The 27,839-nt window shown below is 44.7% G+C and overlaps 5 protein-coding genes across 6 annotated transcripts; 3 read left to right on the forward strand and 2 right to left on the reverse strand.

Annotated features, from left to right (window-relative positions):
- The first annotated feature begins 217 nt into the window (after positions 1-217).
- Positions 218-4,605, forward strand: ormdl1 (ORMDL sphingolipid biosynthesis regulator 1). Its single transcript, XM_079733948.1, has 4 exons — positions 218-332; positions 1,660-1,839; positions 3,207-3,358; positions 3,701-4,605. Exons 2-4 carry the CDS (start codon positions 1,666-1,668, stop codon positions 3,834-3,836), a joined length of 462 nt encoding a protein of 153 aa, XP_079590074.1. The 5' UTR covers positions 218-332; positions 1,660-1,665; the 3' UTR covers positions 3,837-4,605.
- A 91-nt stretch (positions 4,606-4,696) lies between these two features.
- Positions 4,697-7,861, reverse strand: adat3 (adenosine deaminase tRNA specific 3). The gene is made up of 2 exons (XM_079733947.1): positions 7,791-7,861; positions 4,697-5,987 (listed from the first exon to the last, which is right to left on the reverse strand). The coding sequence occupies exon 2, from the start codon at positions 5,969-5,971 to the stop codon at positions 4,892-4,894; it is 1,080 nt and encodes a 359-aa protein (XP_079590073.1). The 5' UTR covers positions 5,972-5,987; positions 7,791-7,861; the 3' UTR covers positions 4,697-4,891.
- On the reverse strand, positions 6,616-7,335 carry alkbh6 (alkB homolog 6; the record flags this gene model as incomplete). Its single annotated transcript, XM_079733794.1, has 1 exon — positions 6,616-7,335. The coding sequence occupies one exon, from the start codon at positions 7,333-7,335 to the stop codon at positions 6,616-6,618; it is 720 nt and encodes a 239-aa protein (XP_079589920.1).
- Positions 7,862-8,311: 450 nt separating the features above from the next.
- On the forward strand, positions 8,312-11,743 carry osgepl1 (O-sialoglycoprotein endopeptidase-like 1; the record flags this gene model as incomplete). 2 transcript variants are annotated; one of them, XM_079731364.1, is made up of 7 exons in its annotated part: positions 8,312-8,520; positions 8,959-9,346; positions 9,657-9,861; positions 10,160-10,308; positions 10,552-10,682; positions 10,846-10,917; positions 11,502-11,743. In XM_079731364.1, 7 exons carry the CDS (start codon positions 8,312-8,314, stop codon positions 11,584-11,586), a joined length of 1,239 nt encoding a protein of 412 aa, XP_079587490.1. In that variant the 3' UTR covers positions 11,587-11,743. The 2 variants fall into 2 exon arrangements, with proteins under 2 accessions (XP_079587490.1, XP_079587491.1); XM_079731365.1 differs by having other exon boundaries at positions 8,369-8,520; positions 9,001-9,346.
- A 1,317-nt stretch (positions 11,744-13,060) lies between these two features.
- Positions 13,061-27,759, forward strand: sympk (symplekin). Its single transcript, XM_079731757.1, has 27 exons — positions 13,061-13,196; positions 13,626-13,743; positions 13,999-14,064; positions 14,477-14,530; positions 14,677-14,750; positions 15,141-15,267; positions 15,540-15,789; positions 16,257-16,427; positions 16,955-17,194; positions 17,660-17,811; positions 18,199-18,349; positions 18,755-18,968; positions 20,108-20,258; positions 20,755-20,990; positions 21,219-21,300; positions 21,551-21,664; positions 22,020-22,167; positions 22,608-22,768; positions 23,138-23,246; positions 23,611-23,711; positions 23,941-24,031; positions 24,388-24,489; positions 25,000-25,187; positions 25,496-25,672; positions 26,051-26,140; positions 26,526-26,894; positions 27,391-27,759. The coding sequence occupies exons 2-27, from the start codon at positions 13,693-13,695 to the stop codon at positions 27,559-27,561; spliced, it is 3,840 nt and encodes a 1,279-aa protein (XP_079587883.1). The 5' UTR covers positions 13,061-13,196; positions 13,626-13,692; the 3' UTR covers positions 27,562-27,759.
- Positions 27,760-27,839: the final 80 nt, after the last annotated feature.

The following is a 27,839-nucleotide window of genomic DNA, read 5'->3' on the forward strand; positions in this document are numbered from 1 at the left end:
AACAAGACTTAGGCCACGCCCCCTCCGCCCCCCGAAATACCCGAGCTGCTGATTGGCCGCTAGTGGTTGCACGCGACTGGGTCCTAACATGTGTTGCCAGATTGGGCCAGATTTCCTTCACAATCTGGCAACACTTGCCACATTGGGCGGGAAATCTGGCCCAATCTGGAAACATTGGTCCCACCGGCGGTTTCCGCTTTCCTTTGCAGTGCGTCTCCAAGCCGCCGAGCTGCGGTTCATCTGTGCGCTGTAAACAAGGAGATTGGCTTTCTTCTAACGGGGTTTGGTCTTTGAAAAGCACATCATTTCATTGTCTCCTGGCTGCTACTTGGGTATGTCACTTTCATGTCCTTTTGAGTGTTGAGGGTTTAGTTTGTGGTATTTTGTTATTTGCACCCATGTTGCAAAACCCCGGTTTTCTGGAGACTGAGAGGGTAACGGTATGAGGCTAGGGCTATTCTCTGAAAACGACTTAGCTTATGTTTAAAGGGCCTTTTTTATGTGTAAATATAATGTTGTGTTAAACATAGTAGGGCGTTTATTGTGTAACTTTACTCGGCATCCATCTATTTGAAGAATGCGTGAAAGTTTCCCAGTGTCATCTAGGTTACAGCAACCCTTTTTAAATGCCAACATGTAGGTCTACTGCATGACGGTGATACAATGTTTAATAGTTGGCTATTCCCACAGTATCAATTGGACTCCTTATCTGAATTTTGCCCCATAAAACGTGTCATCTCCATTACCGGTTCATTATTTAGGTCATGCGGAGTTTGTTTTGTCTTTTGTTTTTTGGGGTTTAAATAGTACATTTTTCAGCCCAGGGAAGGACTTTTGGTGCCCTAGGCCATGTCCCCCAATTATGTGCATTGCAATATGTAAAAAGATTCTTCAATCAAAATTGTACTTTCATTTGACGAAACCATATATATTTTGAATTTGCATTCCTTGTTTATTTACTCGAGTCCAGTCAGCCAGAGGTCAAAGTTAAAACGGATTTCACAAGTTGTCTTTCTGTTATCAGACCTGACCAAGCACAAGGGTTTATGGTTTTTGAATGGCGACAACTAGGTCATTGCATCAACGTGTGCAGTCTGTGTCTATATCCATAGACACATACACACACGCACACAAATAAAGGCTTATCTTTACAAAGTTTTTAAGTTGATGGTTCGCCTCGGGCATAATTTTTTGCATAAGACTATTGGCTGTGTTGAGTGCCTCCAGTGTGTCTGTATTCCAGTATTTAGGATCAGCATTCTGCCTTTCTGTTATGTCAATAAATGCAAAAACTGTCTCCTGGCACACTCATACAGAATGCTCTGTCTTTATCCTGCTGCAAATACAAATTACAGCTTGCCATGCTGGACATTTTTTTGTAAGGGAAGTCTGGATAGTGTAGTCCTGATTTAAGTGTGTCGCTGCCGAAAGGTTTTGGTTTTAATCCCCAATACCTGCTGCCTTACCTCTAGGCATCCCTGAGCAAACCAGCTCCTCAAAGAAATATGTCTGAAACATATACACCGTAAATCGCTCTTTGAAAAAAGGCACCCATCTGCTAAAATGTCTGGATTATAAATGTTGAGCGTTAATTGATAGCAGCTATGAATATCTCTTCACACCGCCAACGTTTTATCTTTGTGGGTCCTGCTACTCCAGACCAGGATGAATGTGGGTGTGGCGCACAGCGAGGTGAACCCCAACACGCGGGTGATGAACAGCCGGGGGATCTGGCTGACGTATGCCCTGGGCGTGGGGATGCTACACGTCGTGCTGCTCAGCATCCCCTTCTTCAGCGTGCCCGTGGTGTGGACGCTAACCAACATTTTGCACAATTTTGTAAGTCGCCTCTTCTTCCTCCTCTCGTCGCTGTTGTCCAACGGTCTGTCAAATAGGGTGTATTCTCACAAATAATAATAAAAAAAAAAACGACTTCTTTGTCCTGAGAGTTGGTTGTGCTAGTAGTAGTGCGGAATCTCACGAATCCCTTAAAAAAAACGACCACTAGGATCTGAGATTTAGTAGTAGCAGTAGTAGTGGTCTTTTGGTTTAGAGCTATCTCTCAAATGTATTACTGTTATTCTGTTTCCCATGGATTTCAGTTTTCCATGAAAAGCACAATGTAAATAAAGTTTGATTCATTGATTGGGGGAGGTTTTTGGGTCTGGGGGATATATTAGGGAACATTGTCAACAATGGAGATGTTTGTCTGACTACTTAAATAAACTAGCAAGCATTGTGTTGCACAATGTTGATAAAGAGGATGGATATACAAAGCAATGTTTCCAAAATCGTATTTGATTAATAATTTAAGCAAATTGTATATGTGTTATTTGTACTTATAGTCTCTCGTAAATCATTTTAAAATGGAGCTAGAGGTCAATTGGTTCTTGAGGGATAACCAGCCTTAATTAATCGAATGCAAAAATAATTGCCGTTACCTCTTCTCCGTCTTGCCCAGTAATTACCTCCCCAATTAACACCTAACAGATAGTCTGTGCCCACTTTGCCTTCTACATAACACAAGTTCTGTGTCTAGTTCCCATTGGACCTCCCCCTCTAGTCTTCACACCACGACTTTCTTGTGATGAGTAAAACTTATCACATGAGTTCTACTCAGCACATGCATAGTTAGTGTGTAATCCCATTAAAATAAGAACCGTTGCGTTTTCATAACAGCCCTTTTATATCCACATATTGACCTGGTACTCTTCCACACAGCCAGCCATGTTCCTACAATACCCCAGAATGGACAACTGATTTGTTTCAACTGACAAGTTTTATCAGGACAAAGACATTTTACCAAAATGTCTTTGTCCTTTGTAAGTTGTGCATGGCATAATTCACTGGCGGAGGCCTGGAGCATCTGGAGAGGCCTGTGTATCAGGGAATACGAAAAAGCTATTAACTGCTACGGCTAGGTCCACTGCGTTAACTGGGACCCATTGTTCTCAAAACAATACAGCGCCGATGTGTGTGTGTGTCTGTGTCTGTGTGTTTGTAAACCGAAAGTCTGTCTTTGGTTGATTCCAAACTAGAATATCCTGCAATGAGGTTTTGACAAAGTGAAATTTGGACACTTTAGGCGAACCACCTTGTATGCTCTATTTTTAGCATTGCCTTGTTGATTAGTGATGTAACCTCAGCTAACGATGGCTTTTTTTTCATCTCTCTGTCCGTCCATCTGTCTTTCTGTGCGTGTACAGGGGATGTATGTGTTCATGCATGCGGTGAAGGGCACTCCATTTGAGACACCAGACCAAGGCAAGGCCAGGCTACTCACACACTGGGAGCAGCTGGACTACGGTGTGCAGTTCACCTCATCCAGAAAGTTCTTCACCATCTCCCCAATTATTCTGTATGTATTTTGGGTTGTACAGTTTTAACTTTAACACACTTCTATTCAGACGTTATTCTTCAACGCTGGTAGATTATTATTATTATATACCATAAGTATTGCTTCAAATTTTGACAAGATGACAAGACTTAAACATTTTACCTCACTTGATAAAGAAAAACTTGTTGATAAAAGGTTAGCAAAACATACATTTGAAACATACACTTACAAGCCTGCTTGAGATAAAAAAATAAATCTCTGTATAGGTGAATGGACGGAAGGACCTGTGGCCTTGCATTCAGCTTTGATGGTCATTGTCTTCCATTGAAAGTCTCAAACAATTCTCTATTTTCTTCTCCACAGATACTTCCTGGCCAGTTTCTATACAAAGTACGACACGACACACTTTGTCGTAAACACCGTCTCACTTTTAAGCGTGCTAATCCCAAAATTGCCACAACTACACGGAGTCAGAATCTTTGGCATAAACAAGTATTAAATGGAGTCGCAGAACGTATTGTGTCTATAAGAAATGTTTAGTTAACCTCCCTTATACGCTCCAGCACTGATGCCTGGACTAAGCTGTTTTGTATAGTACTTGTCAATGTCACTGCTGTATATATTGGGTGAAAAGTGATTTTATAGGAGAGAAACCAACATAGGAAAGAGTAGATTGGTAGAAAACAGAATTCCATATGCATAACTAACTTGAAGTGAATATTTAATAATGTATTGTTGTTGGCCTGGGCTGGCCCCAGTTTCAGAAGTGACATTTAGATTTCCCTGTTTATTTTATTTTCTTCTCTATTTCACATGATGCTGACGCAACGATTAAGTTTGGGTCCCGATTTGTAGCCCTGAAGATGTCCTAAATGTATTTTTTAAGATGTGTTCTTAAGCGTAGGAGCCTGTGGTTCTTTGTCTATCAGTACACTCATCATTATGTGGTGGGTGTCCAATCCAATTAATGACGAGTGGAGAAAATTATACTCTTTATTTGCCTGGTTTTCTTTGTGAATCATTTGGCATTTGTTGTTAAATCAAATAGGGCAGGCTATTTCCATTGTAACGTTCCTTTGCGACATGTCTTGTATGAAAAAGGAAATATTCAATTTCATGCTGCCAGACATTACTAATCCAGTGGATGATCTTATGTACATATGTCCATGTAGCTATTTTGTCTGGAACATATGTTGCCATGATTGTGTCTGTCTCCGATTCATTACTATTACTCTTGCATTACTAACATCATTAAAATGGTTTGGGCCCTCATTGTTGTGTTGGTATATTGTTTGTTCACCAAGTCTTGTTTGCTGTGTATAGTGTTTTCAGGTGGTAATATAGCCATTTAGCAAACAGGAGCAGATAGGGTAAGGGCATCTTTATATTGGATGCCTGATGGTAGAGTGATTATTTGGGTACTAAAATCTTTTAATTACAGCATGGTAGATCCAAGTCAAAGAAATCATGTCATTCTGCATGTATTTGTCCCAGGCTATTATCCAGCAAAAATCATATCTTAAAAAAAATCTTAAAAATAGCAAGCCACTTCTTTCAGTGTTCGATGGGGTCTTTTAACCCATAAAGGTCCTTGCATTGCTGGCTCAGGACCCCTTTAAACACATCGAAGCGATGGTTCAGATCTTTCTGAGTGTGGATCTTATACTTGGTCCCTAGAGCTCCATCGGAAGAGGCCGTGCCATAGAAGACCCTTCCTATCCTGGAGTGAACCAGGGCCATCGCACACATCACACAAGGCTCCCTGGTCACATAGAGGTCGTACCCAGTGCATATGTATGGCTGCCCCTCTTCCACAACCGGGGCGGTCGTTTTGGAGGTCTCTGCAGCTGGTTTACAGTGGCGACTGGTGGGGGTCATCTGGGCAGTACAAGCGGGGTATTTCTCAAAACTCAGCGCTCCACCGCCCTGCCCGCGAGCAACAAGGTCAATGCATACCATGACTGCGTGATGGAGTGGATTCCCGCCACGGCAGTCGTGTCCCACCGCTAGGATCCTCTCCTCTTTGGGGTCGACCATTGCAGCCCCCACCGGCTCCTGCCCCGACCCCAAACCCGCGGCCGCTCTGGCAGCAGCCAGGGCGGCCTCCATGTACCCCTGCATGCGGGCCTTCTGGGGCCCGCCGAAGAGCTCTCCTCGCAGGGCCACGGTCACCTGCTTGTCCTCGTGGAAGGTGGTGGGCCAGTGCTTGCTCGCCAGCTGGAACTGGGGCCTGGTCAGGGGAGGAAAGGCGGGGATCTTCACCAGGAAAGGGGGGCCCAGTCCTTCCAGTCCGACACTATCGGGGGGCAGCAAGGATTCGATGGCGAGGGACTCGCTGTGAAGGTCAACGTCCGGGGCGTCGCTGACAAGACACACTAGCACCTGAGGAGAGTAAAGGCCGTCGGCCGGCTTGTGTGACCGCACCCTCTTGATGTGAGTGAGGCCGGTCAGGGGGTAGAGAGAGCGGAGCTCCTTGATCAGCCGGGAGGTCTCCTTCTTGTCGGTGATGGGTGCGGCGAACGCCGGGATGAGCTCGGTGTCTTGTGACTGCTGGTCCGACAGAACAGGAAGTGCCACCCAGGAGTCTGCGTTGTCGCTTTCCGCTTCCTTCCTGCGCTTTGACTGTGGCTCCATGACGTCGGTTTTCTGCCTAGTTGTGGATTATTTGACACCAGAAACGGGAAATCGTCAGTACAACAAAGCAGTGGCCCTCTGCCTACACTTTTCCCTATAAATTATTTTACAACAACTGACATGAGGCTGAGCAGCTGAAGGGTGGCAGTGAACTTTAATAGGATCTAACATTTAAATTAAAACAAACATATTTTATATTGGGTGTAAAGAACTTTGGTAAATAAACCCATTAAGGCAGACAGAAAATGCCTTGGTATTGCAGCAACAAGAATTGTAATTTATTTTCATTAAGTACTACATTCTCCAAATATTTCACAATACAGGTTGCGCTTGAATTGAGCAAAGTGGGCTTATAAAGTTAAAACATAACAATAGTTAGTTCAGTAAAAGGAAACAGTGGTCATGCACATGAATGATGCGTGGTCTACCGTTTGCATGATCTTTTGTCTGATCAAAAGCAGCGTGTAGTAAAGCAAAAATGCTCGACAATCATTAGGACTACGCATATATAAGCTGTTTAAACAAGCCCCAAGCCAAGGATTATCAATGGACATACAAACAAAATGCATAACATAACATCCAAACCAATCACAAGTAAAAAAAAAAAAGCTTATCGAGATGAGTCCTTTGTATGCATCTCCCTATCACTTCTTCCCCAAGAGAAACGTAGTCTTTATGACTTTGGGCACATGTCGGACGGTGAGGGACACCCTGGTTCCCCTGGGCAGGGTGTCGCCCGCCACAGCTCCCCCAGCCTCAGCAGCCGAGGGCAGGTTGCGCACCGCGTCTGTCAGGGTGTCCTGGCAGCGAGGCTGGATGCCGTGCAGGAGGCTCTGGTACATGTGGTCCTGCAGGACCAGAAGGCTCCGGGGGCGAACCAGCAGGGAGAACTGGTAGCGGCTCTCCTCCGTCTGAGGTTCGCCGGACTCCTGGGTGCTGCTCAGGGGCTTGTAGAAGTCCAGAAGGGTGTGTGAGCCCAGGCTGATGGTGGTGACAGTGGGGTGGTACATGGGGCCGTCCACATGGGGCATAATCCCCTCCCCGGGCTTGTACTCGTTCACCAGTACGTGGTTGGCCGCTTTCCCCGAGAAAGCGTTGAGAGAGGAAATCTGATCGCAGTACTTTTGAAGCCAGTCAGGCATCTTCTCTGCAAGCATTCCTTTGGGGCGGGGCAGTCCACCCCAGTTCTGAAGCCGCCTGCCAGACAGCTGAGTCCACTTTGGTTTTGGGGATTTGTAGACCTGTTCCAGGAGATAGGCTTCCTCATCCTCTGATATGAAGTCGGGGATGTAGTACACCGTTGGTGGCGCATCTTGCACAACAAATGTTTTGAACTTCTCCGAGATATTATCTTGATGCTCCATTCCTTGTGGAAGTTGACATTAACTGCAGAGAGTAAAGTAGATTGGCTTGCCGTCAACCAAAGCCACCTCAGTCTATTTTATGAATTAAATTGATAGAGTTTAAACTGAAAATGTTGAACGAAATAGGTCAGAAGTACTTGTGCGCAGTGGTCTCTAACAAAAATATAGGATTGCTTTTCACTCACGTGGTTTTCATTGCACGTGCATTATTCTTCCACAACATACAATATTGAGCTTCCTTCAAATCAAATGACAAACAGATCGTCTCCCTTATTTATCAAAATAGAAGATACACAAGTTCACTCCAGCTCAAGCTGGTTGTACGTATCTACATCTACCGGTGTACATTATTTACCTACAGAGCCCATGTGTAAAAAAACGACTTAAAAGGAAATCTGAATCAATATAAACGTTACATTCTAGCAAAATCTGTAATATTGTTAAGTGTACACTACCTCCTTCGACCAAGATGTTGAGTTAATACGGGAAACGAGTCAACATTCGTCTTCGTCTGACTGCTTTCGCATGGTCTCCTCAGTGTGCAACGATCTATGTTTTCCCCTAGGAAAGCTTTTTTTAATGGTGAGTGAAAGGTAGAACAAATTAATATTACCACACTTACTAGACAAATGTATTCTTCAAGTATTAGAATTATCAGAAATGAATCTGTCCCTCCTCTGAACGGTGGCCATCCTTCTACTTATGTACGGAACCTTAGTTCTTCACTTGTTATTAGACGACATTATTTACATGAGACACAGAATGGCAGCATGCGAGTGCAGCTCAGTGCAATCAACTTGACCTTTTATGTTTCTGAAATGAGACTACGATTACGACATTGTGTTAATGCAACGCCATCCTATATCGGCTTTTTCTTGATTTGAAAGGCATATTAGGAAATGATATAATATTAACTGTACTAATTGTACAGTAAATACATTTTGTATGTACAGGGGTACACACAAGTCATCCTCTTATGATGTTCACGTTCAATACATCATGTCTGCGAAAGCTACCAGAGTTGTGTCGCAAGCATTACTTTTCTCAGACGTGTGTAAAAGCCTTCTCGTCCAGACTGGTTTTGGGCATCGAGACCAGCTGTGATGACACCGGCGCAGCAGTAATGGACGAGACAGGGGTCGTCCTAGGAGAATTCCTCCACTCTCAGAAAGAAGTGCATCTGAAGTGAGTTGAGTGCGAAATTTGAGAACAAATCAAAGCATTTTCAAAGAGGGCCCAACAACCTGGTATCTGAAAAAAAAAAAAGACAGACCGCTTGCCATCAGAATGGCCATGATAATCACTTTTCCTATATTCCACGGCAATACCAGGTGACAGTATAACAAGGGTTTTCTATCTAGACGAATGAAGTGCAATAACACAGATAAGCCTGTCGGGTATTCACTGGTGTTTAAGTGTTGAGCTTGTGAGATGTTCCCTCTAAAGGTAGGGCTTTTGAAGATGGGGAGGGATTCTGCACATGGTATTGAGCTAGACAGCTCATTCCCTCATCATGTAGCACACATGAGAATATGTTTGTCGTTAAGCTTTTTCCTTATCCTTTTGGTTTGTTTTAAATGTCACACTTTTTTTCATATTTTTTGTCCCACCTGTCTTCCACAGGACCGGTGGCATCATTCCAACCGTGGCTCAACAACTACACAGAGAACACATCGCTCATGTTGTGCAGGAGGCTATGAACAGGAGCGGGGTGACCCCTGGGCAGCTGTCGGCCGTGGCCACAACAATAATGCCTGGCCTGGCCCTGAGCTTAGGCATCGGCCTGCACTTCAGCCTCCAGTTCGTGAGGCAGCACAGGAAGCCGTTCATTCCCATCCATCACATGGAGGCGCATGCGCTGACCGTCAGAATGCTGCAACCAATTGAGTTTCCATTCCTTGTTCTGCTCATCTCTGGGGGCCACTCGCTCCTGGCCTTGGCCAGGGGCATCGATGACTTCCTCCTTCTGGGTCAAGCGCTAGATGAAGCCCCAGGAGACACCCTGGATAAAGTAAGCATTTTTTTTCTAATGAAGTAAGGTAAGGTCATTTTTTATGGTAGAATTTGTTTTGCCTGGTAAGATTTCACATACAAGGGGTTTGGACGGGGGGTGTTTGTCTGCTATGGAGTAATGCAATACAAGATATTCAAGTGCCAAAATACACCTGGATATAAAATATTAAAAAAAGACACTTAATCCCCAAATTATAAGACTTAAGGTGTAAAATATAAAGCATACGATATGTGTTATATTTGTATTTTCCCTCTCACTGTTTGAGGTCATGTATAGAGTACATATGTTTATATTTATGTATTCAAAGGTGGCAAGACGTCTGTCTCTAACAAAGCATCCAAGGTGCTCAGGGCTGAGTGGAGGGCAAGCCTTAGAGCTGCTGGCCAGGAATGGGGACAGGAGCAAGTTCCCCTTCAAGACGCCTATGGGACAACACTACGACTGCAACTTCTCATTCGCAGGCCTGCGCAATCAGGTTAATATGGTGATCAAGAAACAGGAGCAGGTGGAAGGTGAGAGACGACTGGAGATGTGGAAAGCATTCAAAAACGTCAGGATTCTCAAGATCTATGATTCCCAATCCCAGGTCTTACTGCAAATAGGAAAACATGCAAATATGAGCAGCTAGGAACACCCATTATAGACAAACACAGTTAACAAAAATAAACCTTTACAAGAGGAGTGCGTGTGCTTTGTCTGAAGAACATAGTTTTGTCTTGACCAATGTAGAATCCTGAACGGTGTTTTGCACAGATCCTAGTGTTGTCTTGAGAGGTGTACAGTACAGTGTTCATAGCATTGTCTTTACAGGTGTAGAGCCTGGAGCGGTGTTGTCGTGTGTGAATGACATTGCTGCTGCCACACAGCACACCATTGCCTGTCACTTGGCCAAGCGCACACACCGTGCCATCATGTTCTGCAAAGCCAAGGTTCTTCTGCCCACAAGCAACCCCACCCTGGTGAGAAACACTATTATTTAATTATTTTATTTGTGTTATTGGTTAATTGTTTTATTTGTGGAATTTTGTTTTGTTCTACAGATTCTTTTCTTTGTTGCATACAATGCATTTTCCTCGTGTCTATGCATGAGGTGCTGTTGACATGTCCCTTATTTCAAAAGCAAAAGTTCTGCTTAGCCAATTTTGATAACGTTGTTGTTGTTGTGGTTGTTTGTGTTTGCTATCCCTATCTGTTTGAATCAGGTGGTCTCCGGAGGCGTGGCCAGTAACCAGTACATCAGGAAGGCTCTGACGGTCATCACCGACACCACCGGACTGCAGCTGCTCTGTCCTCCCACCGCGCTCTGCACAGACAACGGAGTCATGATCGCATGGTGTGTGCGGCCAGAGAGGCCATGATATAATGTGAATTACTTAGATATTGAAACCTCTCAGTTTAAGAGGGGGGGAGTTTAATTTCCTGCTGTCTTTATGGCACCAAAATTGGACACTACTCTACGATTGTGTTATTCAAACGTGTGTGTTGTGTTTTCCTAGGAATGGCGTTGAGCGACTGAGGGCCGGGAGGGGGATTCTGCCCTTTGACCAGGAGGTCAGCTATGAGCCGAAGTAAGTCAACAGGGTTTAAGAGACAATATTGTGCAATGCACTGACACATGCATATTTTTATTCTTTTGAAAAAACTATTTTAAAGGAGACATATTATACCACCAGGTGTGAGTGTGATTACCCTTACAAGCTGTTTCTAAAATCTGCCCCATATGACATCACTAGTGGGCGTGTCCACCTAGATGTGTGCTGGATAGATCAGTCTACCATCTTACCCAGTAGACTGAAGTAAACGTTAAATATCTATCCAGCACAGATCTAGGCGGACACGCCCACTAGTGATGTCAGAAGGGGCAGATTTTCGAAACGGCTTGTAAGGCTAATCACACTAATACCTGGTGGTATAATATGTCTCCTTTAAACATTGGCGTTCATTTCAAACGTTACGGAATTGCATATGAAATTATTAAAATGCATTTGTATCAGCTGATAGACACCTTGTATCCTAGAGTTATAACAAACTCTAGGAAACTATTCATGAATAATTCTTATAATTTCCTAAAACGTCACCCACGCCATACACACTGATTGGCTGATGGATGTCATACAAGTTGTCCTTCTGAGCTCCATGTGTATTCTCGCAGGGCTCCCCTGGGGGTTGACATCACAGCAGACGTGAAGGAAGCAAACATCAAACTACCCCCAGTGAAGCTGAATATACCCGACTGAACCCAGAGACACCTCACAGATAAATATAGTCCTTTCTACCGTGTTCAAATGACGATTCAGACGTGGTGACACCCAGTTGTTTGTAAAAAATATCTGTATTGTGCAGATATGTTCTGCCATTGTAATGTATACATCATCTTCTGTGCAATAAGGCACACCTTTCAGCTATTTATGTAATTGCATTAATAATAAAAGCATTATTTTTCAATGTACTGTATGTGTATTCAATTACTTGAATCTAATCTTTATTAAAGCAAGTACACCGAGTCGACCCAGCCTTGATTCTGGTCGTATACGTCATTCCCTCTCCTCCAACCTAGTTTACCGTCTATCTTCACCCTTCCCCGTCCATAAAGTCACAAAAAGCCCATAAATGTTTATAAGATTAGATATAACCATTAACAAGCCCAATAAATGCTTAAGTGCATATATATAAACATATGTATCCCGCACTGGATTTTTCATCATTAATAATTTATTGTGGTAGGCCATTTACAAGAAAAATCGATTATGCAATTGTTTTCCACACACTTAATTCTCAATAAAGATTTGAACCCGTTGCTGTCAACAAGCGTTCAGACTAGCGCTGCCCTAAGCTAAGCGAACTGCCTGGTTAGGCATTCAATCAAATAGTTAAGAACAGTGTTTCCCAAACTTTTTTCTGGCGACCCATTTTTTTTTAAATTACAAACCATCGCCACCCAATATAAAATGTAGTACAGTTCAAAAACATGCTTCTTGTTTTAAGTTTTTTTAAATGCTCTTGCCGAACAGGTAGGCGTGTGTTTGTGGGTAGCTATTGTTATCAAACAGTCAATCAATCAATCAATTCGTTAAGATGAGATAAAACTTTATTAATCCCCCAGGGGAGAAATGTGGGTGTTTCAGCAGCAAGAAGTAAGACAAAACTGAAAAACTGAAAATGTAGAGATAGATGCCAAAATAGTGCAAAAGTATTTCTGTAAAAATTTTATTTTAATATACATTTATTTGGCGTCCCAATTAAAACCTCCCAGTCTTTGGGTAATAATGGTTTAGAACATCTTTAGGTTGACAGATCGCACTCCAACAACATTGTTGTATGTCTTGCCAAGCCTGACTTTTCTTTTTTACTTACATTTATAATATCTACGGTTTTCTTGAGGCGAGCATATGTAAGAGAAACAATTTTCACAGGGACCACTAAAGTTATTTGATTCTGAGTATAATAATATACACAGTTTAAGCATCCGTCCAGCAGATGGCGATAAAGACTTTATCTTGTCGACTTCAAGGATTTATTATTATTGTTTATTGTAAATGCTTTTCATATTTTTATAAATCAATCAATAAAATAAAGAACACATCATTTGGCTTTTTTAAAATCTCTTTATGAATTATTACGTATTATAACGTATTATTTAACGTTAATTCAGAAATATTCTGCACACTACATCCTCCATCCACCAGGCGGCGGTGGAGAACAGTAAGAGGACGAACAGGAAGCACTTAGTGAGTGAATGGATGCTGCTGTTCAGAACAGCAACATTCATTTATCAGATTACCTTCTTTACACTGAAAATATATGACCAGACTCAATAGACCAAACCAAAACTCCGTTTAACGACAAGGTAAGAATTCGTCCCCTAGTTAAACTTATCGTAACTACTGATATATGTGATGCAGATATGAGCTGTTGTTGAAATGTCCTAATTAATAGTGTGTCAATCTTATTCATCCTGCATGGTGCAATGATTTGACCGACTGGACTAATGAGTCTAAACATTGCTGTGTAATCTTTATAATACTTTACTGTATTTATACTGGTATTTATTTTATTGTACCTCTGCTGTGACATCCTAGTTTCCCGCGTAGGATTGACAAACTACTACGTTCTCGCAAAATGTCCCTTCAGAGAATTGAAGCACCTTAAGTAACGTATTACTTTATTTTTGGTTTGTGTGTGTGTGTGTGTGTGTGTGTGTGTGTGTGTGTGTGTGTGTGTGTGTGTGTGTGTGTGTGTGTGTGTGTGCGTGTGTGCGTGTGTGTGTCTTCAACAGGTATATTGAAGATCATGGTTTAAGGTAGTGCAGGACTTTCTAAAGCCACTACCACTCAAGCAGAAGCATGTCGGACGAGGACGTGCCGCATGTGGTCGACATGACCACCAGTGAGAAGGTAGGCTGCTCTGGATCAACCAGTAACAACTGGTTCTTTAAGTGGATCAGGAGCAAATCCTGCTAGTTTTAAAAACATCCACTTTTATGCTTGTTATAGTTATGAATTTGTATGACTTCTACCCATTTCCGCTCTCGCTTTCGTATCGTATCGCTATCGTCATTTGTCAAACACCGCTATATTTTCTGTATTTGCACTTGTACCAACCATTTCCATAGTGAGCCAGCTTTAATATTTCTCTGTTTCCTCCTGCAGGTGGTGGAGCTGCTGAACCAGGCCGCTCTGATGGGGACGGAAGAGAAGCTGACGGTGCTCAAACAGGTGTGCTATTAACGTCTTCACTTCAATCTATCTCATCCTCCCTTCTGTTCATCTAAACCGCGGGTTCTGACATTCTTTCATCTTGGGACCCACAAGATAGAAGATGAAGATGACTCGTGTGACCGTTGGACCCAAAGTACCCTAGAATAAGTGATACCGTGGAACTCCTCGAACAGGATTGCACCCCAAGATTTTGTCTTGAGTCATAGGATAGTCTAGTCAGTGGCTAGCAGCATTGAACTCCTAGCCAAATGGTGCAGAGTTCAAACCCTGATGTCAAACCCCTAACCTGTAGGCATCCTTGCCCTAACCCCTACCTACTCCTCAATGTCATGTATCTGAAGTCATTTTGGAAAAAAACGAAGTGAGTAAATCGTAATGTCCTTAACATGGATTTTGTCTTTGTCAACAGGTCCAGGAGCTTATTATCAACAAGGATCCATCCCTACTTGATAATTTCTTGGACGTAAGTGTTTCTCTGACTGTGAGGGTCTCCCAAGTGAATGTTTAAACATGAAAGCTCATCAGAAATCGTGCCCTGCCTTGCCATGACTTGACGCTGAGCTGAATTGAAATTAAACTGTCAAATAATTTTGAGGGGTTGCCTTGCAGGAGATGATCGCATTCCAGTCGGACAAGTCCATGGAAGTGAGGAAGTTTGTCATTGGGTTCATCGAAGAGGCATGGTGGGTAATCAGGGAACCTCCATTCATTGCTCTGACTCTGCTTTGGACGCATTACATGGCAACATTGTATATCTCATATTTAACATAATTGGTAGACAATAGGAATAGGTCTGATACACGATTGTGCCATCTCATGCCACTATGTGGACTAGCTCTGGTGTATGATTGGTCAGTTTCAGTTGTTGTTTTGTCTTGTCAAGGACATTTTGTAATAGAGATTTTAGTCTCAAAATGCTCTCATGCTAAAATAAAGGTTAAAATATAATGGTGCAATGCTTCCTGATTTGGAAAAGCTCTGGTTAGTGATTGGTTAATTGTCTGCCACTATATTTTCTGATGTTGATAAGCTCTGGTTCGTGATTGGTCCATGTTGTTGTGGTTCCTCTCCAGTAAGCGTGACAACGAGCTGCTGCTGCGTCTGGTGGCCAACCTGAACATGCTGCTGCGGGACGAGAGCGTCAACGTGGTGAAGAAGGCTATCCTCACCCTCACACAGCTCTACAAGGTCACCCTGCAGGTACGGCACTAGCATGGGTCTCCCATGAGACGCATGCCTGAGTCATTGGCCCTCATTGGTCCTATGTACTCATTGGCTGGTACTACCACTGCCAGGGTTCGGAGTATTCATTCCCAGTTTCCCCCCCATGCTAGGAAATGTACGCACTCACAGTATTGTGAGTATCTACTTCTCTCCTTTTGTTCTTGAATCAAAGAACAGGTTGTGGTCCCCTGTCTTAGACGGTTAGTTCCTTCTTGACTCTACATCCTGTCTCCCCCTCTCTGTCCCAGTGGATGGTTCGCTCCAAGGCGGTGACAGAGATGCAAGAGGCATGCTGGGACATGCTCACGCAGATGAAGGGCGACGTCCTCGCCCTGTTGGACTCAGAGAATGATGGCGTGCGAACCCACGCCATCAAGTTCACAGAGTCACTCATCATCTCTCTGTCGCCGCGGACGTCTGACTCAGACGTCCCCAAGAGACAGGACGCAGACATCAGCCTGGACAAAATCCCCAAGGACCACTCCTACATCCGCTACGGTGAGCAGCTCACGTGGAGCCGCCTTGATGGCAAACAACCCGTGGGATGTTGGCAGGGGGGTCTTAGTGGCTTGGGGGTTTGACTCTCAGCTTAAAGGTAGTGGATTTGATCCCTCCCCAGTGTCTACAGGCTACCTATCAGCATTCTAGCGCAAGATGCCCCAACCCCTACCTGCTCCTTCATGTATAAGAATTGACTGTACAAATGGTAGTATAGGATTTTTAGCTATGGCCATGGAGCTTTAGATTACCCAAATAAACAATATATAACTTGAATAATATATTCATTTACAAAATGAATTATGTATTTTGTGAGTAATTTCTTATATTGTTTATGGCCTAATTGGTGACACAAGAATTTAAATGGCCAGGATGACCTTGTGCGAACTACTCATCGGTTCAATGAGACATGCTTACATTACTATGTTATACAGTATGTCTTTCTGATTCTGTGTGGTTTCCCCCAGTCATGCTGTGCGAGGAGGGGAAGTCAGCGCTGGAGCAGTTGCTGAAGTTCATGGTGCATCCAGCCATCTCCAGCATCAACCTGACCACGGCGCTAGGCTCCCTGGCCACGCTCGCCCGCCAGAGGCCCATGTTCATGTCCCAGGTGGTGCAGGCCTACGAGACCCTCCATGGTAAGATGGTCAACCACAGGGGTTCAGCTACGGTCAAATTATACCGCAAAACAACAACCACTAACCGTCGATATGGGAACACATGTCACACGACCAGTCACCCCCAACTGTCACTACGTGGACTCAGTCGCACCGTCTTTAAAGTATTTTATTTTGTTTGAGGAAAAGGATGCCAAACTATGTTTGAGAACAGCGGTAAAGCACGGTTTGGTTTTAAATGAATCATCTGTGCTTAACAAGGAGAACGACATTGACTCATTTGAAGAAGCCAAATTACAACCAAAACATGGTTGTAATGATATGTCACATCAAATAATCACCATTTGGATTAGGTCTGAAAGTGAGATCAAGCGTATGAAGGAAAAGGTATATTTTAAAGTTAAGCTGGAGTCCTAGGCATAACCTGAAATACAGGCATTGGTTCATTTCAGTTATTTCAGTTTTCACTTATCTTACAAACTTAAAAACTCCCAGTAATGCAACATCATGTTTTAACATTGTCACGCCCCACCCACCCCTCTCCTCAGCTAACCTGCCCCCTACGCTGGCCAAGTCCCAGGTGAGCAGCGTGCGTAAGAACCTGAAGATCCACCTGGTGGCGGTGCTCAAGCACCCCTGCAGCCTGGACTTCCAGGCCCAGATCGGCACCCTGCTGCTGGACCTGGGCATGCCCCAGAGCGAGATCAGCCGCGCCACGCCCGTCCCCCGGGAGCCCCGCAAGAGACCCCGCAACGAGCAGTACACCGAGGGCAAGAAGATCAAGATGGGTGAGTGTTGACGGAGAGGATGGTGTTCACGCATGGGCTCGAGGTGAGAGGCAGGGAGAGAACGAGTGATATGTAGGTTTGCATAAGTTCAAATATTTTTGGCCTTTATAGTCAGCAAAGCTGCAGAGGAAAGTTTGGTTGAAAGAGTGCGGAAATGACATGTCATTTTGGTTAACGCTGCAATACAGTGTTATAGTCTTCAAAATGGTCAAGCTGTTTGATTTTAGGATTGGTTTGATTAGTGGCTCGGCTGTGTGACTCCCTCCCAAAAGGTCCTTGGTTCAATCCAGCAGTCTACCTGTAGACGTCCTAGAGCAAGATGCCAAACCCCGGCCTGCTCCTTAGTGCACTCTAAGGCGCTCTGGATAGCTAATAGTACACGGCGATGGGACATTTGGACTTTGGCTCATCTTCCATGTGGTTGTCATGACAATAAGGTTGTCGTTCATGTGCGTGCGTGTTCAGAGCCTGCTCTGATGGAGGATGACGAGGAGAAGGAGGAGCCAGCAGCGATGTCGGTCTCCCAACCCTCCCCCGCGCCCGCCGCCCAGTCCGCCATCGACCTCACCGCCCACTTCCTCCACCCCCTGCTCAACGCTGAGAACGTCGCCAACCTGGTCAGACACTCTCACTCTGTCTGCAGAGTTAGGATGAGCACTTAGACAGTGACCATTACATTATTTACTTTAGTTAGTTGGCTAATCAATTTATATAGTTAGTTATCTTCAGCTACATTCTTTAGATAATTTTGTTATTTAGTGACTTTCCTCAACAGTTTTTTTTAGTTTCTCCAACAGTTTCCTTCATTAGATAGTTGGCTACTCTCTTGAAATATATTATATGTAACGGTTACTTTTAATGTTCGAGTAACGTTTTGTAAATGTATCCACTCTTTTAGACTTGATAAGTACTTTCTTTAACCGTTACAGTATGCTTCTTCAACCGTCCCCTTCCTCCAGTACACTTCCTCCTCATCTCACCTCTCCTCTGTTCCCATTGGCTAGGTGCTCATCAGCATGGTGTACCTGCCAGACGTCATGCCCGCCTCCTTCCAGGCCACCTACACACCTGTAGAGTCGGCCGGCACCGACGCCCAGATCAAACATCTGGCTCGGCTCATGGCCACGCAGATGACGGCGGCGGGCATCGGCCCAGGTAAGAGACTGCCCCCCTGTGTTAGCACCCTCTGGTGACAGGGGGTGGGAGGACTGCCCAGAGGGGTGACGGATGCAACGCTGTATGGATGAATGTTGAACAGTTTACATTGAAAGAAATCTGAATCCTCACACTTGTGTGATGATGTATTGCTATTTTAAAACTTGCGTATTGCTTATTTTAATAAACAAAATATTAGATCGGAGACTGGGTCTAAAGTGGGTCAGTATTCCCTCTCATTGTGAATCAAATCCGGATTCAAATGCATCCCTCCCAATCAATCCTACGTTCATGGATCGAACCCTGGTGAACCCTAAATGACCCGGTTGGAAGTGAAACGAATAACCACAGGGTTTCCGTAATGAACAGGATTAAACTAACAAACCTCTCCCCCCTCCCCCACAGGTCTGGAGAAGAGTCGTGCACGGGAGGGGGACTCCAAAGAGGGCCTGGGGGAGGACGAGCTGTCCCAGGAGATGCTGATCAAGAGGAAGCTGCCCATGGCCCACGGCCAGGCCATCTCCGTGGTGGGCACCCCCTACCAGGAGAAGCAGTCCGCCATCGAGGTGCCGCTCACCAAGAAGCTCCCGGAGCCCATCCTGCCCTCCACACAGCCCAAGTACGCCCCCTGGCTCCTCCTCAGTGCCCCTGTACAGTTGAACCTGATGCTAGTCCTGATGGCTCTCCTCTGTCCCGAGTCTTTCTTTCATTTTACTGGCTTTGTAGGGTTCTCAGGGTAGTTGTTGTTACTTATGTAAGGGATAATGTATAAAACGCCTGACATTATCGGGAGAATATGCACCCGACAGGGCGAACCGGACACCGACCCGTGTCCGGTACTCTGTGAACATACACCTGAACATGCACCTAACAATATATGTTTTGTATTAATGCATCGCCAATCTATAATGTGGAGGTGTCTTGCCTCGCCCTGAAGGGGCTTATTTTCGATAATGACTTGCGACATTCTATACATCATCCCGCTTATTACATGGCTACTTGCCAAAACGAAAAAATAACTTCATAAGGTGTTTTTTTACAATTACCATTCGTAGTGTTGACCAGCAGAGAAATTGTCCGCCAAAGACGTTGAAGTCGCTTAGCAACCGAATACGATGGGGTTGATAAATTACAAGGCAAAAAATCCACTTTCCTTGACAGCGGTCATTATATGCTTAGCAACGGTCAATTATCGAGAGAATTATTCACTGCCTGATGTCGGGAAGGCCCATGCAAGTGAACGGAGCGTTCCACAGCATTGAGAAGAGCCGTGTAATAAATATATATTATTATTTCTTGATTGTTTATGTTTTTCAACCTGATTCCCTTGGGTATATTTTAGCTTATTTAGGCATGCATAATATTAATATATTCATTACATTTAATTGGTGTGTAAAATTGGACTGAGAATATATTTCTCTCAATATATATATGTAGAGATATTATAGAGCATATTTTACGAGTAAATATCTGAGTAGAGTTTGAGTAGATAAGCGTTCGTCCTTAAGTTGGGTTAGGGGTGTTTTTGACTTATATTAAGTCTTATAGTCTACTCAACCATACAATTATAATAAACTCCTGAGCCTTGATTATAATTATTGTACTTTTTAACACAATATGTCACTCAAAACCGTCCGTCCCCGCCCTGAAAATAATGGACTGCAAAGTGTTTAGTTACATTCGTTGACCAATGAGAATTAGTTCGTACAAGTACATGAAGTCTGACCAACCGCCCAAAACCTGACTGGCTGCTTGCAGGTTGCCGGGCGCGACGGGCAAGAGGAAGGTGTTCCGGCTGGCGGATGTGGTGCAGCCCCTGCTGGAGGGCCAGATTGAGAAGCTCACGTCCGGGGCCGTCAAACGCATCCTCAACTCTGAGAAGAACATTGCCCAGAGCGGCATGACCCACGTGAGTAGGGGTCCACGCACTCCTCGTTTTGTCAGTGTCAACATGACAAATTGTCCTCATTGTATGCCTCGAAAGAAATCGAGGCATACAATCAATTAATCAATTCATCAATATCAATCCACACACAGTCTGTATTTTTTCATACGAGTGGTAGTCGGGTGTATCTAAATGAGTTGGCGCATAGAAAATAGAAATGTTCTTAATACAGCACAGGGGCTATAACGATGAAATAAACAAGTCAGATGAGAGGTTTCTAAAAGAGCTGATATGGTACTCAATATAGTCACTGTGATGTGTGGGCTGTTCGTTGAATGATGCGAGACCTGGTATTGTTGATTGCAGAGAGTTGTTATGGGTTGGGCTGTGTGGGAAAGGTTTGTCTAGTGGGGCTTAGTACCCTGCGTACACTGTTTCAGTCAAAGCCCAAAAATCTGTATTTTCTGCCTCACCTTGGTGGCTCAACGGTGTGAACCGCCTTTCCCTCTCCCCACACCAGATCCGGGTGAAGCTGCTGTCGAGGCTGGTGACCCAGTTCGATGGCACGATGAAGGAGGACGTGCTGGCCTTCATCCTGGAGGACATCCGCAGCCGCAGTGACCTGGCCTTCTCCCTGCTGTACCAGGAGTACAACGCCTACCTCAGCCAGTTGCCCGAGGGCCTGCTGGACGGCTACGACCACTGCCTCTACACCCTGCTGTCGGGCCTGCAGGAGAAGCCCGAGCAGAGGGACGGGTAAGGGGCCATGCTGAGGGGGATACCTGGGGGGGGGGGGGGTCCAAGCCTGTTGAATAGAGAGTGGTGTACATTTGTAAGTTTTAAGGTCAAAGCTTGGATCGGCATCTGCAATTAAAACTATATATCTACATCTATCTCTTGGAATAGAATCATTCATCTGATTATTATCTATCTATTATTATTTTCCCGTTAATAATCCCTCTCTGGTCTTCTGCTCTCTTCCAGTCTTTTCACAAAGCTGGTTCTGGAAGCACCCATCATTACAGAGTCAGCGCTGGAAGTGATCCGACGATACTGTGAGGACGAGGTGAGCTGGAGTCCAAATCAACACAACAGAACTGGTCCTGAGATCTGAACCATGCACTGACTTATTTCATATAACTACTTTTATATTGAAAGACATGATGCTACCTGCCATCCACTCTAGCTCTTTGTTTCGGAGTCTGCATGCACATATTGCATTACAATATCTGACCCAGAAGATTTATTTCGAAGGCTTTCAAAGTAGATTTTCCCGCATCATTCACATGCCATACCTCATGTGCACTGGGCTCCAGTCCCGGGTGTATCTGGGCATTAGCACGCTGAAGGAGCTCATCGTCAAGCGACCGTCGAGACAGTTCCAGTACCTCCACGTCCTGCTTGACCTCAGCTCCCACGAGAAGGAGAAGGTAAGCATGGCCCGCGCCCCGGACAGCCTCCTCCTGCTGGCTCCTGCAAGCATGTGCTCTGTTATCATCACCCGCTCAGCCATTGTGAGCATGCGTACTAGCTTTAGCACCATCCAATAATAACAACACTCCGGTTGGTTGGGCCCCGGAAATTTTTGATTTCATCCAATAGCATGCACATGCTCTAGTTCTTTGGCCAACTAATGAGTATTGGTGGATCTAGAATAACTTATAATAACTGTATCCATTATCCCAAGTTGGCCCATTTGGCTCCAGCTTGCTGTGGAGCACTACCATTCAAATATTTTGTTGGGTGATTTGAAGTTTTATTGTGACGGTGTCATTGGTTGTGTAGGTTCGCAGCATGGCCCTGCAGTTCATCAAGCGTATGTACGAGAAGGACCAGCTACGGGACTACATCGAGAAGTTTGCTCTGAACTACATGCAGCTGCTGGTCCACCCCAACCCCCCCTCTCTGCTCTTCGGAGCCGACAAAGACACAGGTTGGGACTGTTTTTGTGTTTGTTTCTGTCGGGCTCCAGAGATAATAAAATAATCAGTCACGTATGATGATTGTTGCTTTGAGATGAAGAGGTGAGGATGAACTGATTTATGTAATATTCTATTCCTGGAAAATATGAAATTCATGCAAGTGCCTCTGTACCAGACCCATTTTTGTAGCAGCTGTACACAAACCTAGATTCGCTCTTGCAACATTTTATGACAATAATAGTTCACTGCATTATAGATTGGCGGTGCATTAATACAAAAAATATATTGTTAGGTGCATGTTCAGGTGTATGCTTCAAGCCAATCTGAATCAAGTCCAGAACTATCCATTTTATAAAATACTGCAAACCCCCTTCAGGAGCTCCTACATTCGCATCCACCCCTCATGATGTTGATGTGTCGGGGTATTATATGTTTTGTTTTCCCCTCCCAGAGGTGGCGGCGCCGTGGACGGAGGAGACGGTGAGGCAGTGTCTGTTCCTCTACCTCTCCCTGCTGCCCCTCAACCACAGGCTGGTCCACGAGCTGGCCTCCGTCTACACCGAGGCCATCGCCGACATCAAGCGTAGCGTGCTGCGTGTCATCGAGCAGCCCGTGAGTCCACTGGTCCTCCCCGCTTCGTTTCCATCCTATGTCATCGACCCCGGTCCCCTTTCCAGCTGGTAGTTGACAGACACTTTAGCCCAAACAAATAGTTGAATTTGGCTACAAATAGGCTGTGGTCGTTGGGAACCAAACACGGTACCTTTCGGGCTGGGAGTTGAACCCCAGAGCCAGAAGAATACCATCACTATTAATGTAGTCCTTCCCTTTAGTACAAGCAACAATAGTATTTGACAACTACGGCTTCATATAGAAGGCCTTGCTGAGGAGGGGTTGCTGGAGTCGTCTGTGGTTCTTTGCCCTCCTTGTGTGTTTTCCTCACCTGCTCGTCTCCAACTCATCATCTACGTGGTGTTGCAGATCCGTGGCATGGGGATGAACTCCCCTGACCTCCTGCTGCTGGTGGAGACGTGTCCCAAAGGAGCGGAGACGCTGGTGACCCGCTGCCTCCACATCCTCACCGACAAAGGTGAAGAAGGCTCACAAACAAGCTCGCTGTTGGTGGCTGCTTAGGCATGTCAACCTGGGTTGACATCACCACAGTAACAACATAACATTTGAGGATACTTTTTACAGTATACCTATTCTTATTCTACATAAACCAATTTTTCATAAATACTTTCGAACTCTATTCATTAAATGTATTTATTTATTTATTGATGTATTCATCCAACTGTATTTGGTTTCAGACCAAAGCGCTAGGGTTAGTTTCAGATTGTAAAACCCTACTTTTTCCTCATGTTCTTATCATACACCTATTCTCAAAATATATGAGTCAAGTCCTTTTAAAAGCAAAGCTGTTCCAGAGAGTGACCCCTCCGCTATGTGTGCAGTGCCCCCGTCCCCAGAGCTGGTGGAGAGGGTGAGGGACCTGTACCACAAACGAGTGCCTGACGTCCGCTTCCTCATCCCCGTCATCAACGGCCTGGAGAAGGTGAGCTTCTGTCCTCCATAATGTTAACCTCATAACGTATTACGTGTTCATTAGTGTTGATTGATGTATTTTCTGTATTTTATCGTTTCGTATACTTTTTATTTTCTTTTTTTTAGTTCCCACTGTACTTGCTGCTGTGAGGCCCAACTTAACCCTCTGCTGTGTTTTTAATTGCCTTTTTTATATCTCATCTCTGCTCCTCTGTTGTTTTGGTTTCTTTGCTGTTCAGAAAGAAGTGATCCTGGCTCTCCCTAAGCTGATCAAACTGAACCCCATCGTGGTGAAGGAGGTGTTCAACCGGCTCCTGGGCACACAGCACAGTAAGATAGCATATTCATTTACTGCTTGCACAGTCATTTAGCCGACACATTTATCCCAAGCGACTTGCTTTGACCTTGTAGACGCATGTCATTCATTAGCAGGTGGGGGTGAGGCATCACACTCCAGGATGCCTACAGGTTAGGCTGCAGATACTGGGGTGCGAACCCAGTACCTTTTGACTGGGAGACAAACCTCCTAAGCCCGACTATACTTCACTTTATCTTTCCTGCACTGCATTTAGCCTGGCCGATGCTGGAATGTCTTTTCTACATTATTATTCTCACCGTACATTATCATTTTTCTTACAACTTTTCATGAATCAACAACGCAAGCATTGTTTTGGTTTGTCTTCCAGGTGAAGGCAGTTCATCGATGTCGCCCCTCACCCCAGGGGAGCTTCTCGTCTCTCTGCACAACATCGACTCCACCAAGTGTGACATGAAGTCCATCATCAAAGGTTAGACTGAAACCAACCCGTTACTACCGCACCTGACACCTTTCGTTGGTTTCCGTTTGATTCCCTATGAAAACCAAATCACGTTCCCCCATTGTTGATTTTTCTTATGCTTGATAGAGGTTGCATGCGAGTGCGATCACGATCATGTCTATATTAAATAAAACTAGATGATGATAAGATGGTACTTTATCTATCCCAGACGGGAAAATATGGGTGTGAGGCAGAAAGTACAGGACACTAGTATGATTTAATAAGATGCATTGAAAATATGAATACAACTCAAAAATATATACAGACATTTGATCTGCTTAAGGGGTTTCAAACCAGGGAGTCAGGAACACTGCAAGGCCAAATATACTTATAACGCAAACGTCTTAAAGTTTTTGTTCTCCGATGCGACGCAACAAATATCCGGAACATCCACAACATAAGAATGCCAAACTCTTCTGCGTGTCTCCTGGCTGGGACCATAAAGTGCCCCGACACTGATCCCTCCCCTCCCCTCCCAAGCCACCAACCTGTGCTATGGGGAGAAGAACGTGTACACGTCGGAGGTGCTGGCGGTGGTGATGCAGCAGCTGATGGAGCAGAACCCCCTGCCCATGTTGCTGATGCGGACCGTCATCCAGAGCCTCAGCATGTACCCCCGGCTGGGCGGCTTCGTCATGAACATCCTGTCACGCCTCATCGTCAAGCAGGTGGGCCCCGCCGAGAGCACCTCGAGGCTGGAATGGTTTAGAATTTTTTGAATTATTGATTCAAATAGTATTCTATCGAATAAAAGATTACAATATAAATATAATTTGAAAATGATAATGATATTAATAATACATAACAATTAGGGTGCATTATTTATGTTAACATTTATTATTAAAATAAAAACATATATTTTTAATTATTATGAGGGGCGTCGGAAATATGTGCCTCCCAATGTCTGTTGAGGATAGACGGGTAAAGCCAGAAGCCAAAAGGAAAGTCTTCCTGACGTGTGCCCTGGTTCCCCCAGGTGTGGAAGCACCCCAAGGTGTGGGAGGGCTTCGTGAAGTGCTGCCAGAGGACCAAGCCCCAATCGTTCTCCGTGCTGCTGCAGCTGCCCGCCACCCAGCTGACCAGCGTGTTCGACCGCTGCCCCGAGCTCAGGGACCCGCTGCTGCAGCACGTCCACTCCTTTACCCCCCACCAGGTACGCACATGCACATGCACTTACACACGGAAATACACACACACCTGATGAGCAAATTTCCATTCCCGATGGTAAAGCCGTGGTCATGGTGACAACTGACCATTTTCTATTTTTTGTTATTTGCTTTCTATCGTGCTTATCACTGCTACACACATTTCTGCTTTAAAATGGTTGGATGTAAATTAGCGATGGAATTTTTCTTGATTCAATTGGTCAAACATTTACCTTAAATGGAACAAAAGCCAATATGGATCAGCATAAGTGTACAGTTTAGCACAGCAGTATACCATCGTCCGGCTCCACTATAAAGGCGGTAGACTATACATTGCTCTCTGTACTGTGTGGTGTTGCTGACGGGTTCTGTCTCCTGCTCTGCAGCAAGCCCACATCGCCCCCTCGGTCATGGGCGTCCTGGAGGCCAGCGAGGAGCCTGAGGTCATGCCTGTGGACCCCCCTGCGGAGAGACGGGTAACCGTGGGGAACATTGCTTCTAATAGCTATACTCGGATAACGGTTATGTCTTTTGGTGACTGTGAAACCTAAAGACCCAATTAAGTTGCATGTTATTTATTATTGCCACGCTATGAATTCAAATAATTTTGTCTTATAACTTGAGCATGCAGAGGCAAGGGCAGCTTGCTCAAGGATGCCTACTTTTTGATGGGGAGCCAACACCCTAACCACTATTGGACCATCATACACAATCACAAACATACACTAACACACATACACGATCATCTAGGAGTTAAAACCCAACAGCGACTTGACGTCAATACATAAACCGATCATCAGGGAGGGGCTGGGGTTTAAGAACCTTGAGGTATCCCCAATTCTGACCCCTCGTTTCCTGTAGGTCGAAGGGGCCCCTGCTCAAGCTCCCCCATTAAAGGCAGAAGCTGCTGCTCCTCCTCCAGTGAAGGTGAAGGTGGTGGAAGACCGGCCCGTCGGGACCCACCTATCCCCTGTCCAGGCCCGCCTCCCCCCTGTCCAGTCCCACCTCCCCCCTGTCCAGACCCACCTCCCCCCTGTCCAGACCCACCTCCCCCCTGTCCAGACCCACCTCCCCCCTGTCCAGACCCACCTCCCCCCAGTCGAGTCCCATCCCCAGCCGATCCAACAGAAGCAGCCAGACCTCAGGACCAGCGAACCCGTGGAAGAACCCATGGACCAGGGAGGGCTGGACACGGGGGTCCAGGAGAAACCAGACCCTAGGGTGACCCAGGTAGGATCAAGGTTCACCTGTGAATACACTTCATTAGGCTAGCTGGCATATTTTCGATAGTGATAGCTTGTGTATAAGGACTCATTCTTTATGTATATCTTTTATATTTGGATTAATGTACATTCAGATCGTTTGTATTCTTATGACCGTCCTGTACTTACTTCTGTGTTGCCCACTTTTATCTTCTGGGATAAACAAAGTGCAATTTATATTACTGTTATCTATTTAGTCATTTAATCTGTGTCTTTGGGGATCAAACCCATACCTTTCGTCAGGGAGTCAAATGCCCTAGGTACTCCACTTTCCTGAACCCATTGTTTTAATATTTTCCAAGTAAAACAACGTCAGGCTTAAACCGGTTAGTTCCCCAAGGCTTTAGTGATGACGGCCATACCAAAAAAATAAACGAAATGAAAGTGTTAACACTATCAATATTATTCAGGACAGTTTTAACTCAAAGACACTACACCTCATTGTTTATTTGTATTGTTTGTAGGTTGAGGTGCAAAGGCCAGAGGAGTCCTCATCTCCTCCAGCAGAAACCACAGAAGAAGAACCAATGGAGACGGCTGATCCTGAACCGTCAGAGTTGAATGAACCAACCGACGATACCGATGCAGACCGCACAGAAGAGTCAAAGGATGGGAGCGGAGAAGAGGCTGAATAAATTGTCTAAAAAGGAAAACACTTAAGAGTTTGTTAGTTAAGGTTACTTTTGGATCATATTTAGTTGTTTTGTACGAAATTTAAAAACATGTTATTTTGATGAAAAAAATGTTTAGTTCATGTTTCGCTTTTTCCTTTCTTTCATTTTGAGAAGGCGAATAAAAATTTCAAACCGAAATTGTGTTTTATTAATATTTTACTGTCAGCACAGCTTGTTTCTACTGCTTGCAAATGTAAATAAATAAACGTGTGTGTTTGTATATATGTTTCGTATGTGTG

Source organism: Pollachius pollachius (genome assembly GCF_949987615.1).
Source record: "Pollachius pollachius genome assembly, chromosome: 3".
NCBI classification, from domain to species: domain Eukaryota; kingdom Metazoa; phylum Chordata; class Actinopteri; order Gadiformes; family Gadidae; genus Pollachius; species Pollachius pollachius.

Excerpts from the sequence above, each read along its gene's own strand:
- ormdl1 (XM_079733948.1), top strand. The coding sequence starts at position 1,666 with ATGAATGTGGGTGTGGCGCACAGCGAGGTGAACCCCAACACGCGGGTG. Across the intron at positions 1,840-3,206 it reads CCAACATTTTGCACAATTTT|GGGATGTATGTGTTCATGCA; the intron begins GTAAGTCGCCTC and ends GTGCGTGTACAG. Across the intron at positions 3,359-3,700 it reads ACCATCTCCCCAATTATTCT|ATACTTCCTGGCCAGTTTCT; the intron begins GTATGTATTTTG and ends TCTTCTCCACAG.
- adat3 (XM_079733947.1), bottom strand. The coding sequence starts at position 5,971 with ATGGAGCCACAGTCAAAGCGCAGGAAGGAAGCGGAAAGCGACAACGCA.
- sympk (XM_079731757.1), top strand. The coding sequence starts at position 13,693 with ATGTCGGACGAGGACGTGCCGCATGTGGTCGACATGACCACCAGTGAG. Across the intron at positions 14,065-14,476 it reads AGCTGACGGTGCTCAAACAG|GTCCAGGAGCTTATTATCAA; the intron begins GTGTGCTATTAA and ends CTTTGTCAACAG. Across the intron at positions 20,991-21,218 it reads AAGCCCGAGCAGAGGGACGG|TCTTTTCACAAAGCTGGTTC; the intron begins GTAAGGGGCCAT and ends GCTCTCTTCCAG.